The sequence below is a fragment of the Pagrus pagrus genome (assembly GCF_965226575.1).
Source record: "Pagrus pagrus genome assembly, chromosome: 3".
NCBI classification, from domain to species: domain Eukaryota; kingdom Metazoa; phylum Chordata; class Actinopteri; order Spariformes; family Sparidae; genus Pagrus; species Pagrus pagrus.
In genome coordinates, this window is record NC_140187.1 from 3934633 (window position 1) to 3950151 (window position 15519).

The 15519-nt window shown below is 42.4% G+C and overlaps 1 protein-coding gene across 2 annotated transcripts; it reads left to right on the forward strand.

The window, feature by feature from the left end:
* The first annotated feature begins 2144 nt into the window (after positions 1-2144).
* On the forward strand, positions 2145-14951 carry tgm8 (transglutaminase 8). 2 transcript variants are annotated; one of them, XM_084349534.1, is made up of 16 exons: positions 2145-2208; positions 2729-2792; positions 5037-5207; positions 5840-6094; positions 6451-6569; positions 6750-6878; positions 7612-7789; positions 8892-9027; positions 10029-10138; positions 11007-11122; positions 11241-11367; positions 11471-11829; positions 12572-12746; positions 12938-13101; positions 13849-13982; positions 14267-14951. In XM_084349534.1, exons 2-16 carry the CDS (start codon positions 2756-2758, stop codon positions 14415-14417), a joined length of 2361 nt encoding a protein of 786 aa, XP_084205660.1. In that variant the 5' UTR covers positions 2145-2208; positions 2729-2755; the 3' UTR covers positions 14418-14951. The 2 variants fall into 2 exon arrangements, with proteins under 2 accessions (XP_084205660.1, XP_084205659.1); XM_084349533.1 differs by lacking the exon at positions 2145-2208 and having other exon boundaries at positions 2221-2792.
* Positions 14952-15519: the final 568 nt, after the last annotated feature.

The following is a 15519-nucleotide window of genomic DNA, read 5'->3' on the forward strand; positions in this document are numbered from 1 at the left end:
GTCCAAATCGCAGAATAGAAGCAGAGGAAGAAAATAAACTTAACTTTTCCTCAAAGAAATTTCCTCCAGTCTGAAGAGCTGTCGGTGTCAGGCTGTGTCCTGACATTTGAGCAGGTGCAGTGGTGGACTGGCTGTCTGCACGCTGGGGCAGGTCCAGGTGGGCCGCTGCATTGTTGAGCCAGTCAGACACTTTTTTGCTTACACCGGCCCGTCTTACCTTTTCACAGGCCCTAAAGCTTTATCGATCATTATCCTCACATAACCAGGTTAAAAGCTCCACACGCATCTACCTCTTGTGTAGTGGTTCAAGCTAATACAGTAGCTATATATACCACTTTCCCTGGTTTATACTTCACTATTATGGTTGGTTTTGAGTTACTACCTATTTTTTAATCTATTTATATTTTGCAAGGAGAAATTACAGGAGCTGAAAAGCTTAAGAGAGAAAGGGAAGCAGTCATTAGAGGCTCCGGACCAGCCGTTTGTCCAACTTGATCCTCGAGTGGCAAGCGGTGTTGATTTGGAGGAGCACATGGAGCTGTAAGATTGACATTTAAATAATTATAGGCTATAGTAGCCACTAATTATAGTGTTCGCTTAAAATTAGCCTGATCTAACAACCCCGTTGACAGACAACTATTTAATGCATATTGATGCTTCTTACAAGTTTCCTCTGCAGTGCCTAATGAAATGTGTCCTGGTGTACAGGTAGACTTTACAAACGTTGAGAATCACCTGTCATGAGACAGCGACCAGCAGGTACTGTGGTGCTGAAGCTAGTGGGCTGTGCTACGTCCTTTAGAGTCTGTAAACACATGTGTATGAAAAAATCCAAATAATGCAACGATCTTATTGAAGAAGATTCTTTCTTCTTGTTTTGTTTTTTCAACTTTGCTGTTTGATGGGGATAGTTCACATTGTTTGGCACTTTAACTGTAAATTAGTATGTTTTGTTATATTTTATTGTCACACCTAAATAAAATATACGTACTAAAAGGACCCATTTTGCCATCTTTTTGACTTGTTACAATCTGATTAGCCTAAAGTATCTGAAATTGCCACAAATTAAATTTAAAATGTTATGTACATGACCTGCCCAAAAAGGCACCAAATAAGGCGGTGGCGGTAGGTGAATCACTGCCATCGCCCAATTTTGTGCCGGGAAAAAGCCCTGATCAGTTTTCAGTACTCGAACCACACCCATCTTCAGCTCAAATCTTCTTTTGATCTCTTGATTTTGACCTTTAAAGTTCAGGGACATCTTCGTGGCTGTGAGGTAACAAAAAACTCCCCAAACAGAGAGTGACCACACCGGTACAACGGCCGTTTACAAGAAATGACAGGTAAACAGGTAAAACATGGGTTGACAGGAACTGCAATGTGTATAATGAGTTCAGCATCACTGTCGTTTAACAACAAAGCGCCTACGGAGCAAAACTACAGTCGTTAACCGCATTTTTTGATAGCAGATCAGTTTGAAATATGTCAGGGAGTAATTTCATTCAGTCGGTGGGAGTAATGGAACAAGAAGGAGCTGAAGGCAACAGGCCGCACACCTCCAACTTCTCAGAGAAGAAACCGACTCCTTTCCCTCGTTAGCGTTATCAGGTTCCCTGTTAGCATCGGGGTTAAACAGGTGCTCTCTCTATTCGCTTTGACAGCAAATCCTCCTTCATCGTCTTGTCAGTTAACTCTCCTGACTCCTGTCACATCACAAGTGAAATGCGACTCCTGCTCATCTGTGTTGCGACTCTGCTGCTGGCGCAGCTGCACAGAGCAGACACCTGCGGCAGTTTTATAATTGTAGCATTCGTCGTCTGACTGAGTATTAATTTTCTAAAAAAGCAAAACGACGGTGGAGGCGGTGGGCAAGTGATGTAATCGGTTTATGCCCAGACCACCGTGTAACACCGGGCAAAATACTCCAAACTTCTACTAGTTCCTGCTACAGAACGCACCACATTTTACCATGACACACACTCACACACACACACACACACACACACACACACACACACTCACAAGGCTTAAAAGTTACCTGGAAATGCAAAACAACCTCAAAATGAGCTTCTGCCACACCTCAAATCAGTTTCAAGACAAAGTTATGTTACTTTTTTATTTCTGCCGATCGCGTCCGGACTTTGCAGAACATCTCGTTGATCCAAGAATGTCTTTGAGGTTTTTGTCGTCTCGGCCGCTCAGCCACAGGTCAGGACAAACCAGTTTAGTTTGCTTGATTCTGCCTCATTCTTTTATCTGATCTGCACCATTACACCAGAAACAATACATGAAGTCATCATCAGACACAGTTTCAGGAGGATTAGCATGTCTGACTTTTATATTAGTGTGCATGCAATCGTTTCATCGTTTCTCATCATCATTATCATCATGTACAGTTGCAGTGCATAAGCATGTTTGACGAACAGCTAACACAGTTTGAGTGGAGGCAGCACCTGCACAGGCACGTCAGTGAAGTGCAATAACAACACTAGGGGGGATCCTTGACGTTGACATCTATAGCAAGTACAACCAGTTAGTTATCTTCAGTTTCATGGCCTGCTGTCAAGGAAATGGTTAAATGATCCAGGTGACCAAACCTGTTGCATGTAAATGTGAAAAGGGGCTGGGCCTGGCAGGTCCTCCTCTATAAATAAATCAACACTCAGCCTCCTGGCAGTGCGTTGTTGACCGCCAGCCAGCGTACATTTATCTGTCCTTACATCTGCAGTTGTAAAAGGCAGAAACATCTGTGAAGATGACGGATCCAAAGCCAGAGGAAGCTAAAGAGTCTGGTAAGTAAACCAGCGTTTTTTCTTCACAAAGGAATCTGTTGTAAGTACATTTGTCATCAGTCTCGTCCTGCGTGGGTCTCTGCATCCAGTGATACCCGAACCTGCCTGCATTTACTCATGCTTACTTATTAAATGTGTATGATGTCTTTTGCCACAAAATTCCCCAAAATGTAATTCAGCTTGCTGTTAATGTTGTCTGTTGTTTGAATGCTGAGCAGTTCACAGGTGCATTAACATTTTGTTCACTGAGATTAGCTGCCTGCTTACGACTGAATCGAAGCATGTGATAGGCTGAGAGAAATCAAAACAATGAGCACGCAGAGGTTAGATGCTGCTGAAAACTCGTCAATGGGTTCATCACAGTGAGCAACGCCTCTCACGTCACGCAGTTATTTGATTCACTGTTGAAAACAAGTTGAATTCAAAGTGACAGTGAAAAGCTTCAACTTGGAAGCAATACATGTTGACAGAAATCGTGTCAGGAATCTATTTGAGGTTAAAGTATCTCCCCGTGCCTGCACCAACATGTCACTGCCGCTTAACAGGCCCGCAGATAGTATTATTTAGTATCACAGAACGAGCAGAAAAACAAACTTTAATCATCCCTTTTGAGGGAAATTGGATTCTTTTCACTCTTGCCTGAAATACAAACACGTGTTAATGTATGGAGGGATATGAGAGTTAGGGGGGCTGTAATGAGAAGCCCTGAGCCGATAGGAGCTAGTTGCCTTCCTTCAGGGCACCTCAGCATTGCTCAGGAGGTGAACTGACTGGTCTGTGCATGTACTGAATTAGCCCCCAAGCCAAGTCCCTCAAACTGAGCGACTGCAGAACAATATTTGACATTCAAGGACTACTGACTGAAGAAACTCCTGTAAGAAACAACCGCAATATGAAAATGTGACATCATTTCTCCCCCCAAACATTTTCTGTCATGTAATTAATGTAGTTTGAACAGAAAAAAATAATTATAATTTCTTGAAAGTTAAATTGCAGCTTTTATCTTGAAGTTACATTCACATTCGTACTTATTATCTTTTGTATCATCCTTTGAATCTGGTATCATTTGAGTGAAAGTAACGGTATTGCTTTAAAAAATTACTTTGGTAGAAGTGAAAGTCATCCATGCAAATAGTACTTGAGTAAATGTCTGACAGTATCTGATATTAAATGTACTTAAGTATCAAAAGTACACGTACAAGTTAATAATACATACGTTTATATCTACGCATATACTGTTTTTTTCTGATTCTGCTATTTTAATGTGGTGCAGAAGAAGCATAAAGTAGCAGAAAATAGAAATATATTTATACTTATATACTTTATTTATGAGGTGAAACCAACAGGTGTCATGTGTCAAAAGAAGTTTACCCCTGCAGACTCAGGTACCGCTGTTGTTAATGGATGTTTGAATACGTTTGCCTCCTGCTGCTCTGATCAGGGTTGTGTTTGTGAGACGAGTGGATTCGAGCATTTTCCTCACTTCTCACCTCGTTGTTTGGCGTCTTGCCCCACTCGCACACATATCTCTATAAACCACATCAGTGGCATTTTACACATCGCTGAGTATGTTTACGTAACCACCTGCTCCCCGCCCTGACCTACATTCTGCCACTTTTTAGCGAGACTGCACAGTAACTTTTTAACATGCAGAGCCAGTTTGATGAGTCAAATCCAGGTGTCTCCACACCTTCGAAAAGAAAAACCCAGAACTGGCTCAGCACCAGGAGCAATAAAGGCAGTATCTGTCTGTCTAAGACAGAGTTTATCCGTGACATTAATCATTAGTCTAATTTCTATGTAGAAGGGCATTAAGGTTTTTGTGACTCATTATGTAATAACTAAGTGCACAGTGAGCTCAGTGAGCACGGTTTAGATCATCTGCATGCAGGAACATTGCAGCACCACACAAACACCTTCACGTGTATGATGTCATGTGTATAATATATTTTACAGTTCGTTGTGACCATCAAGGGCAACTGTTTAAATGGCACAAACCATATTTTATATATTTTCCCTGTGCACAAGTTTTGGACGTGGAAGAGGTGGACATGCAAACGTTAAAAATCATATTTGACTGATGCAAGTTAATTAAATGATGGCTGCACAGAATAATGAGACCTTTGCTTTTCGATGTGGATGGTAATAAAGTTCAATATCACTGTCATAAAATGAACTTTTAACTAACCTTAATGTACAGATAATCATGTTCACCAGTTGATGTTTGCATGTTTTTCATTTCAGTCTTTAAAGGAGTGAACTTCCACTCGAAGTCCAACAACTTTAAGCACCGCACCAAAGAAATCTCAAATAAACAGCTGATTGTGAGGAGAGGCCAGTCCTTCTCCCTGACCGTCAAACTGACACAATCCTTCAACCTTAACGAGGAGCCGCTTTACTTCAATGTGTCTACAGGTTGGTCTTTCATTACATTTTTCTTTTTGAATAGTTTTTAAAGTCTCTGCTGCCCTACAAAGCCAAAAACACAGTAATCCAACTGTTTAGTCAATGTTGAGTTCTGACATAAATCATTAAAAAATCTTATTTTGCCATAGAAATGTATAACTTCCTGCCGCATGTGTGAACTTTAACAGTGAACATGCGCAGTATAGCTTCTCCCGGCCTTGTCAGACTTTTTTACGGATATCATTGCTGCATTTTTACAGCTGCTGAATATGTTTGTACGTCAGTGTCAGTTTAATTTCTGGCATTATAGCATTATTGGGTTGGAGATGTGAGCGCATCTCTGATGAGATCGGCCGCAAACATTATCCCTACATGATCTGAACTGTAGTGTTTCATTAACTTACCGTCAGCGTCCACCATTTGCTCCTCCCTACAAACAGTTTTTCACCTTAGGAGCTCTTGTAAGGACTTAAAAATGCTTTGTGCATAACTTTAACTTGACCAGGATCTAGTCTTAACGTAACCTGACACGCCTCACAAAAGGGTTTGTTTAACAAATCCATCTGGTGCGTTTGAACGATCCTTTATCATTTTATCTAATTGTGTCGGCAGTAAGTAATGAATGTGGCTCCTCTCTACAGGATCACATCCATCTCAGGAGCGGGGGACGTCGTCATTCATGAGCGTCCCTGATGACTTGGAGCGTTCACCATCAGCGATAGCCGTGTGGAAAGTTGAACTGGACAGTTCCTCCTCCCTGGACTTGGGCATCCTGAAACTGGCCTTCACCCCTCCTGCTGACGCCCCCGTAGGGGAGTACCTCCTGGTCGGGCATTACAAGGGAGAAGAATCATTGCTGGCAATGCTGGTGGTGCTCTTCAACCCCTGGTGTCCAGGTAGGTTGACCATCCACCTGTATGGAAAATAAAGCTCGGTTATGGGGATATGATAATATTACCAAGGTGTTAATAAATCTTAAAGGTGCACTATCAAGAAATTTGAATCAGAAGAGAAATATCTATACATATACATCTATAAATATAATATACAAACAAAATAAATAAACTCTTTTTGTTTTCATGACTGAATAAACTGAATTTCATACTGTTTTGCCACTTGTCAGCTTTGTTGGCTCGTAACATTTGTGTTCTTTTTCTCAAGTAAGATTTTGAGTACAGGACTTTTACTTAAGTGAAGTGTCCGGATACATTTAAACAATCTAATCAATCTACCTGTCTGTCTGTCTGCGTAGACGACTGGGTGTATCTGCCTGATAAAAACGAGAGACAGGAATATGTGATGAATGAAAAAGGAAAAGTCTTCAGAGGAAGTGGGAACTACATCTCTAGTCTGAGCTGGGACTTTGGACAGGTACACACACACACACACACACACACACACACATCCACTGAGTGACATCAGTGGAGTTTTAACTAATAAATTATTATCTTGGACATGAAGTTGCAAGTATGAATCCAGCTGCTCAGATATGCCGCCGACATGATGTTTAAGTTTGAACAAACAGCTCCTCTTTTTCTGTCTCCCGTCCAGTTTGAGGAGGACATGGTGTTGATTTGTCTGAGGTTATTGGACCTCAACCACAAACACGACAAAGACCCAGCTGAAGATGTTTCTGCCCGCTGTAACCCCATCTACGTGAGCCGCGTGGTCAGCGCCATGGTGAGAACAATGCAAAGATACAACCACTAAGCTTTTATTGCAGCGACGCAAATGTTGCACTGACGTTTATGGGCTGGTATGCGAGGCAGACAAATACCATTCTGGGGCTGGGGACAAAGAGTGTGTTCCTGTAACTCATCTTGAATCACACATATGATGTTTGTCAATTTAAAAGATCATTTTTCAAGTCAAGAAAGTCGCAGTTTGTCGTAATTAAAGTGAAATGTCAAATAGTTTTGTGTGAAACCGCTCTGTGAGCTGCGTCGTCACCAACGCCAACATGGCCGTCAGCTCGGCTCAGAAAAAGTTAGTAAAAAAAGATGAAAATCACAATAAATCTGCTCATATTGTCGACTGCAGTTATGTGAAAGGAGAGTTGGTTCAGTTCTGTGAGCTGCTAAAATACAGGAGCAGCTCTACAATGTTTAAGTTACGAGACGACGTCACTAACAAGACTGTCGGCTGTGTCGTCTTTATAATGACGTATTTTCACAGCCTCATTAGTTTTATGACAAACAAAGACTCTATTGAGTTAAACAAATATCTTATTTTTCTCTCTCTGTTCACTACCATACAAAGATTTCCAAAATAAGGTCCCATGAGGGAAACTGGAGGGGCCGTGCGTTCGAGTTTTTGGGCCACGAGCCAAATCTGAGAAAATAAAGAAGTAATTTTAAGGGAAAAGTCTCCGTATGGGAATTATTATTTCCTTGATTGTGTGTTTTCTTTCCAGATCAACTGTCAAGATGACCGCGGTGTCCTGCAGGGACGCTGGGGAGGTCCGTACACAGCCGGGCGTAGTCCGTCTCACTGGTCCGGCAGTCACACCATCCTCAAGCAGTGGCTCAAAAACGGCTTCCGCCCGGTCAAGTACGGGCAGTGCTGGGTGTTTGCTGCAGTGATGTGCTCAGGTAAACATCTGGAAAGATGAATATTTTGTCAGACGTTTTTTGTTCTTTTCCGCTCTGCCTACGACTCTTAAGCCGTTGTAACACGTCAATTTCCCCCGCAGAGGGATTAATAAAGTCTCATCATATCTTAAACATTTTTGGAGCTTCACAGCAAAAACAGGGTGCAACATTCTCCTTAACCACTGAAGTAGCTTGGGACTTGTTTTAAAACGTAAAAAAACAACTGATATAAAACATAAAATGGCTCCATACTGGTGTAATCTAAGTATCTGGATCCCAAACTGATTTTAGAAGAGGTTATTTAAGCTGTTAAGCAGAATGCGTTAGCGGGTGCACGAGCTCGACTGCATTAATGGTGTAAAAAACATCTTCTAAGGGCTTTCGGAGACTTGGATTACACCTGACGAGCTTTGCTTTGTTTGTTTTCATCGTTTTATAACAAGTATCCATCTACTTCAGTTGTTTAGGAGCTTAGGAGTTTAGGAGCTTTCCAGAAATGTTTTGTGGACTACGAAACTTAATCCGACTTTCCATCGGCATGAAGGGGAGGAGCGATAACTACTGAATTTAAATTTTTGGGTGAACTGTTCCTTGAAGTCATGTTATAATGTGAAGAACAGAGAACTACACTTTCACATGTGATTAAAACATCATGTCCCATCATGTTGACATTAATGACTGAATGGATGTTTGGTAGTTTAATGTATTAATAACAGCCACCTCCCTTTCTGTCTCTGCCAACACGAGATGTGTTCTCATCGAGACAGGGTTGGGGTTAGGTTTTGTTCCCTGTGGTTGAAAGAGGAATGCTAGTGTTTGCCACAGGGTTGAGAAGGTGGACTGTTTGTTATTGTACGAGTTGACATTGTGAATAAATCAACCCACATTAAATCCGACAACGATGAAGGTCCGCTGGCCTGCGTGCATCATGAAATGACAAGTGCGCGTCTTGACTGGGAAAGTTAAAATTCTGGGTGGGAAACACTGAATGTTATTGAATCAAGCCGGCGTCAGTTTGTGCACATCATGATCTTGTATGTAAGTAAACCAACACACTGATGTGAATCCTGTGACTAACTCAAACATTTGCATTTGGTTCCAGTGATGCGGTTCCTGGGCATCCCCTGCCGCGTGGTCAGCAACTATGAGTCGGCCCACGACGTTGACACGAATATGTTGATTGACGTGTACCACTCCGACTACGGAGTCCGAGAGAAACCGTCACCTGACAGTATTTGGTGAGTGGCTGCAATTTCTTACTTTGAGGATGCACACACAGTGTTCACAGTCAACAAACACACAACTAAACAGATCCTCCACTTGTCAAATAAAAGAGAAATGTTGCCACAAAGCAACGCTACAAGGCCGAACAACAGTAATGTGCTAGCAGGTGGTGTCTTTGGCAACTTATGAGGGAAAAAAATGCTGAATTTATACGTGGAAAAGTGCCTGTCATCCTTTCTGTCCTACCGACTCTTCGTCACATATCCACCTGAAAAAACAGCGTGTGTCCCCGATGAACCTGTAGACTCAACAATCAAGTCATAAGTCATAAGGTCATTGCGGTCAAGGCTAGTTGATACCTGAGTGCTATTAATGTCATATATTTTGTGGGTGTGTAACGTTCCAGACGAGTGCCGCTCCTCAGAGGCGGTGATGAACATTAAGGCGACATATAAAAACAATGAAACTGTCCCAGGACAGAGGTCAGGTCATAATAAACAGGCGTAACGAGAAACAATCTTGAGCCAAATATCATGTCAACATGTCAGAACTTGCTAACCACAACTACATAAGCTGTCTGAAACACCTGAGTGCAATAAATGAAAATTATTTTAATGGTGTGGTGATTCACTTGAAGTCATCACACCCCGGAGCCCTTGATCCGCCAATACAAGGAGTCATTACCGTCTATTGTGGTGAAGGATTAACCGACGACACTTTAAATGCCTTTTTTTGAAACTTTTCCAAAACGGCGAATAAGCATAACGAAGAAGAGAACATACACCTGTTCTCAGCAGAAATGCTCTTAAAAAAACAACTGTACAGCCAGCTCAGAGACAGACACAGTCAGAGACTAGCTGGTCAACATACTGAAGCATTTAGAGGTTAAAGAGGCACCAAAACAGAGCTGAAAGTTGTGGCTGATCGGTGTATATATTGTGCATCACTAGTTCTGTAGTTTTGTGTCTGGATCCCGTCCACTGTGGCAGAATCTGAATGTTGCGTTATGTTTCAGGAACTTCCACGTGTGGACGGAGGGCTGGATGAAGCGGCCAGACCTGTCGACAGAAGGAAAATTTGACGGATGGCAAGTTCTGGATCCAACACCACAGGAGCTCAGCGATGGTACGGCTTGTCTTGTTTTATCTCCCTTAACTTTACCTGGGACACATTTTCTTTTCTTATCTGAGGATACGAACCACCTCAGGAATACACAGCAAATCTTCTTACTAGGGGTCGACCGATATGGCTTTTTAGGGCCCATACCGACGGGCGTTCCTGCCTTCGCAGTTTGGTTATGTGTAGGCAACAAGTCTACTTCGTTAGGTTTAGGAAAAGATTTTGTTTTGGGATAAAATAAGTACGTTACTTAGGTAACTTAAGTTACTTACATACCAACACTACATACGTTACTTCATTTCTGTTTGTGACATAACTACATAACTATCAGTAAGTTAAAATAACGGGACAGCAGTCTTCTTGGTGAGAGTCCTGTGTTTGTTCTCCTTTGCCGCCATATTTAAGCTGCTTTTATTGTAATAAGCTGCTTTTATCGTCAAACTATACAGTCATTGTTTTCTGATAATGACGGGCTATGACATTTTTTAGATGCTTACTTTCAGTTTTGAATCATAAATCAACTCATATGATGACTAAAATAATGATAATATTGCTATTTTTGGTCATTTCAGTAAAAAAAAATGTTACTACTGTTCTGAATAATGTTTTTCTGATGGAAATGGACAAAAGTGGGAAAGTCAAGAGTCTCTGAGGGGTTTAAAAAATAAACCTTTTAAAACATGCGTGCCCATGAGATGTTTCATCTGAACGGTCGAACATTTTGTTACAGCATAAAGCTCTCAAAGTGTCCTTAATGAGAAGTGTTCGTCCTCTGAGGTGCATAAATATGATCCAAAAAGTTCATGGTAATTAAACTCCATTTGGGAAGTTTTGTAAATACATACCATGATTTTGATCGTCTCTCCATCTGTAGGTATTTACTGCTGCGGTCCAGCCTCGGTCAAAGCCATTCTGAGCGGAGAAACACACGTCAAATACGACATGCCGTTTGTCTTCGCTGAGGTCAACGCCGACTGTGTCGACTGGCTGGTCAGTGAGCAAAGCTTTGGGCCCAACCTCATCAACATAATTAAAAAAAAAATGTTTTGTCTGTTTCTGTAACGTAATGAATTACGAATTGTTTGTTTTTGTCCGTGTTTCCTGTCAGGTCAAAGCTGACGGTACGAAAAAGAAGATCTGGTCCGACACACAGAGAGTTGGTCAAAATATCTCCACCAAGTCTGTTGGCTCCAACAAGAGGAACAACATCACCAGCTCCTACAAACAGAAGGAGGGTGGGTTCACCTGACGAACACGCCACACACAAACATCAGCTGGTTCTGCTGCACAACAGTGTTTTTTGGGAAATTGACTACCTTTGAATCCCTACCTTTACAGGTTCAGAAAAGGAGAGGACTGTCTTTAAATATGCCATCACCAGAGACTACACTGTAGATGACACTGATGAAGAGGATGAGGAGGAGGACGAGGAGGAAGAAGAGATGGAGGAGCCCAGCGAGGATGAGGAGATGGAGGTGCCCGGCGGGGGTGCAGAGACGGAGCAGCCAGGCGAGAATGGGGTGACGGAGGAGACACATGAGGATGGAGGGACAGAGGAGGCAGATGAGGATAAAGACTTGGAGGAGGAAGACGAGGGTGAGCCAGGCGAGGATGCGGGAACAGATGTGAACGAGACGACGAATGTTGAGGAAGAAATCCCAGTGACCATCCCTCCGCTGTCCATGAGATTTGAGGAGGTACGTCGCAGCATTTACGGTCACAAAAGTCATTGTTTTTGGTTTTGGCTGTAATCAATGCATTTTCAAAATAAAATGTAGGTGTATCCTCGAGTTTAAGATGCTGAGCACGAATCGCAACTTGGAACCGAAGCAGAAAATCAACCTTAGAAAATCTCAGCTTGCTTCGTCTTTGTTGTGACGAGGTAACACCTCATCCTTCACATGTCAAGGGACACAAAACCAAAACAGATCGCAGCACCTACACACAAATCAAAACTGACATTAACTTATAAACAGTTTTTTAAACAAGAGTTTAAACATTCAAAAAAACAACTGAATAGACATTAAGACACCAACATGTCCCTGAATTGTAGGCAACTGGACTTGTTTCAGTGTCTTAAAGACGTTTCTCCTCTCATCCAAGAGGCTTCTTCAGTTCTGACGAACTGGAGGGGAGTTGCGGGCTTTTAAACTCCGCGTGGGAGTGTCCTTACAGAGACGTGAGTTTCTGGTGGGTCGTTGACCCAACCGGCCTTCACTTGTGGGTCAGTGGCCCTCACGACTCTGAAACTCAGAGGCCACACATGTCTTTAACGACTCGCAGGAGAGGAGGGCACGCACAGTGGTTTTAGCTGGTGACACTTTTTAACGAGGCGTCTTGGTGTTATTTGGGTCATATGTTCTTTTTGGAGTCCGTTTTTCAACTGTCTGTGCAAGCCATTAGTATGTAAATATTGTTTTTCATTGTGTGGTGCTGCAGGTGTCCAAACCGGTGAACGGGAAGGAGGTGAAACTGAGGCTGGTGCTGAACAGTGAAGGCACTGTTGCCAGGCAGCTGTCCGTCAGCATCAGCACTTACGCCATGGGGTACAACGGCAAACGAATCGGGTGTATCCAGCAGGAGATGAAGGAGAAGACACTGCAGCCCGGGAAAGGTGATTTTCCTTCTGTGGAGATGTTGCTGTTGAAGTTTAGAGGCTGAAATTCTTAAACTGACATCTTAGAGGGTGGACAAATTAAACCACAACTGTCTGCGTGTTCAGATACAACGAGGGTGAGGTGATAGAAATACTGTTTTCATTGAACTGGACTCTAAATCTCCCTTCTTTTCTTCTGTCTATTGAAGAGCTGTTCATCCCGATCCGGGTCCCGTTCTCGGCCTACAGTAAACTCATGGTGGAGAGTGACATCATGAAGGTGTCGGCCGTGGTCACAGACAAAAAGAACCCAGATCACACGTGCCTGGCAGAGGACGACATCGTGCTGAAGGATCCTCCCATCTCTGTCGAGGTCAGTGGAAAACCTCTCTGAGATCGCCTGGCGTCTCTTTAGCTGTCCGTCAAATTAGTTGAGAGGCTGCCATTTTCATATACCAACACAAAGAGTTGTGTTAGTACACAACAAGCCTCGTGTGTTGGAATTGTGACGCGACATATTTTTCAGATATCACCACAAAAGTGTTTTTGTAACCAGTGTGCTACTGATCTTTTCGTCGGTTTTACCTGCAAGCTGCAGGCTGTCATCACCACTGACTTTTTTCTCCACTGTGGGAATATTATGTAAGAGCAGCATGTTCAGTCCTGTGAGAGCTAAATCTGTGCACTACTGCTGCTGCAGGGACTGCTCACACACACACACACACACACACACACACACACACACACACACACACACACACACACACACACACACACACACACACACACACACACACACAAACAGAGAAACATTTGCCTGCCAGAGATCCCTGCCCTTCAGCTAAAAGAGTCCATGTAGTTAAGGATTATGAGCACTTTTGTTTTTTATGTGGTGTAAGATTTATTGTTATTGAGAAAATGGGTCATGGTTTTGCAAATATGAAGTATGAAGTATTAAAGTCACAAAGCTTTCTTGTTTTCTGTTTTTCTCTCTTCTCCTTTTGATGCATTACGGGTAGTGTTGTTTTCAACAGGTTGCAGTTCGGTTGCCAGACTGAGTGTATTTGAATAGTCTCCTAAAATGTGTGTGTGTGTTTGTGTGTGTGTGTGTGTGTTCCAGGTGGAAGCTGGAGGCAGGCAGTATGGTATGGTAAACGGGGCGGTGGTTTTCCAGAACCCGGTCAACGAGATCCTGAAGGACTGCACGCTGACTCTCAGTGGAGGTGGTCTGTTTAGAGAAGAGATCTCAGTCAAGTAAGTGTGTGTGTGTGTGTGTGTGTGTGTCTGAGTACTTGTACAGCTACCAATTTGAGTTTGAGACCTTTGGGAGGACCTTTTTGGCAAAAGTCAGGACACAAAATAAGTCTCAAATGTTATATTTTGTTCAAATAAATCAGTTTAAAAGTAGCTTAACTGTCCTAAATCAGGAACGGTACAGTACCTCAATCCTAGCTGGGATATTGGCATGTTTTTACTGCACAACACTGCATCATTTACAGTGTAGAAGATTTTCTTATTGTTCTTTGTGTCTCCCACAGGATCAATGATATCAAGCCAAAGACCACAGTGAGAATCAAATTCGGTTTCTTCCCCTACAAGGCGGGAAAGAAGACTCTGTACATCGACTTCGACTGCTCCCTGTTCAGAGACATCAAGAAACAATGCACTGTCGTAGTGGCAAAGTACTGAAGTACTAAAATGCACGTGCATGGGTGCGCAATACAAAATCAAATGAAATGTGACACATTATTTTTGGGGACCTTGTAAAACCAACCTTTGCACTTGTAATTGTCTAACTTACCTACTTGGTAAGAAAACTTATTTTTTATTTTGACTTCATCTAGTGATCTTCAAATTAAAAAAGAAAAGGGAATAAGCATGTTGTTTTCAATCGCTGTGTGTGCGGTGTGTATGAAAACAGTCAGCTACCATGAACAAGAAATGGCCAAACAAACGAGCGGCGCCAAGCAGAACCGAAACCAACCAGTGTGTGTTACTCCATCTCTAAATACTCTGACTTCTTTAACCTGTGTGTGGCACCGAGCCCCAAACTCATTAGTTTTAACAAATGTTACTCACATATGAAGAAACAGCTTTTGTTGGGGACTTTTTTCAGCGGCGGATTATTACACATTTGAGTTTTTGGGGCAGCAGGAAAACGTGTGTGGGATTGAGTCAAAATATACCACAGTGTGTGTTCGTGCTAATAAAGAAAACATGTGACCTGGTACAACAGTGTGGCTCATTGATTTGATTGATTCAACTGGTATGATCTATGGCACAGAGGAAGAAGATATGTCACACAATACTTTTCATCATCTGGGAAAGCAGATGAAGCAGGGAAATTAAAAAAGACTGCCAAAGGTGAGAAAACAAAACCAGAATTGTCCATAAAATCCTAAAATGTTGGTGTAGCCTACATACACTCGTCACTTAAATCACAAAAGGGTCAAAGCAAACTGGTCCCTTGGGTGTCACTGATCAGGGAGGGAAACAAAATGTATAGAAACCAGCCAAAAGAAAGAAATCTCAAACAAACGCAACCCAGATTTTTTACCCAAACAGAAAATGCAGAGAGCCAGCTGATGGTGTTGCAGAGGACCTGCAGCCCCCTGATATAGTGTCCCAGCTGACTGATTGCAGCCAGCTGAGGGAGAACATCAGGTGCACCCAATAGCTTCTGATCACCTGTGACCTGGCTCTTGAGAAATCCCTGTTAACATCAGGATTTTGGGGAATCTCTGATCTCAAAGCCAATTATTTGTAATTTCTTAGATAAATAATTAACAAA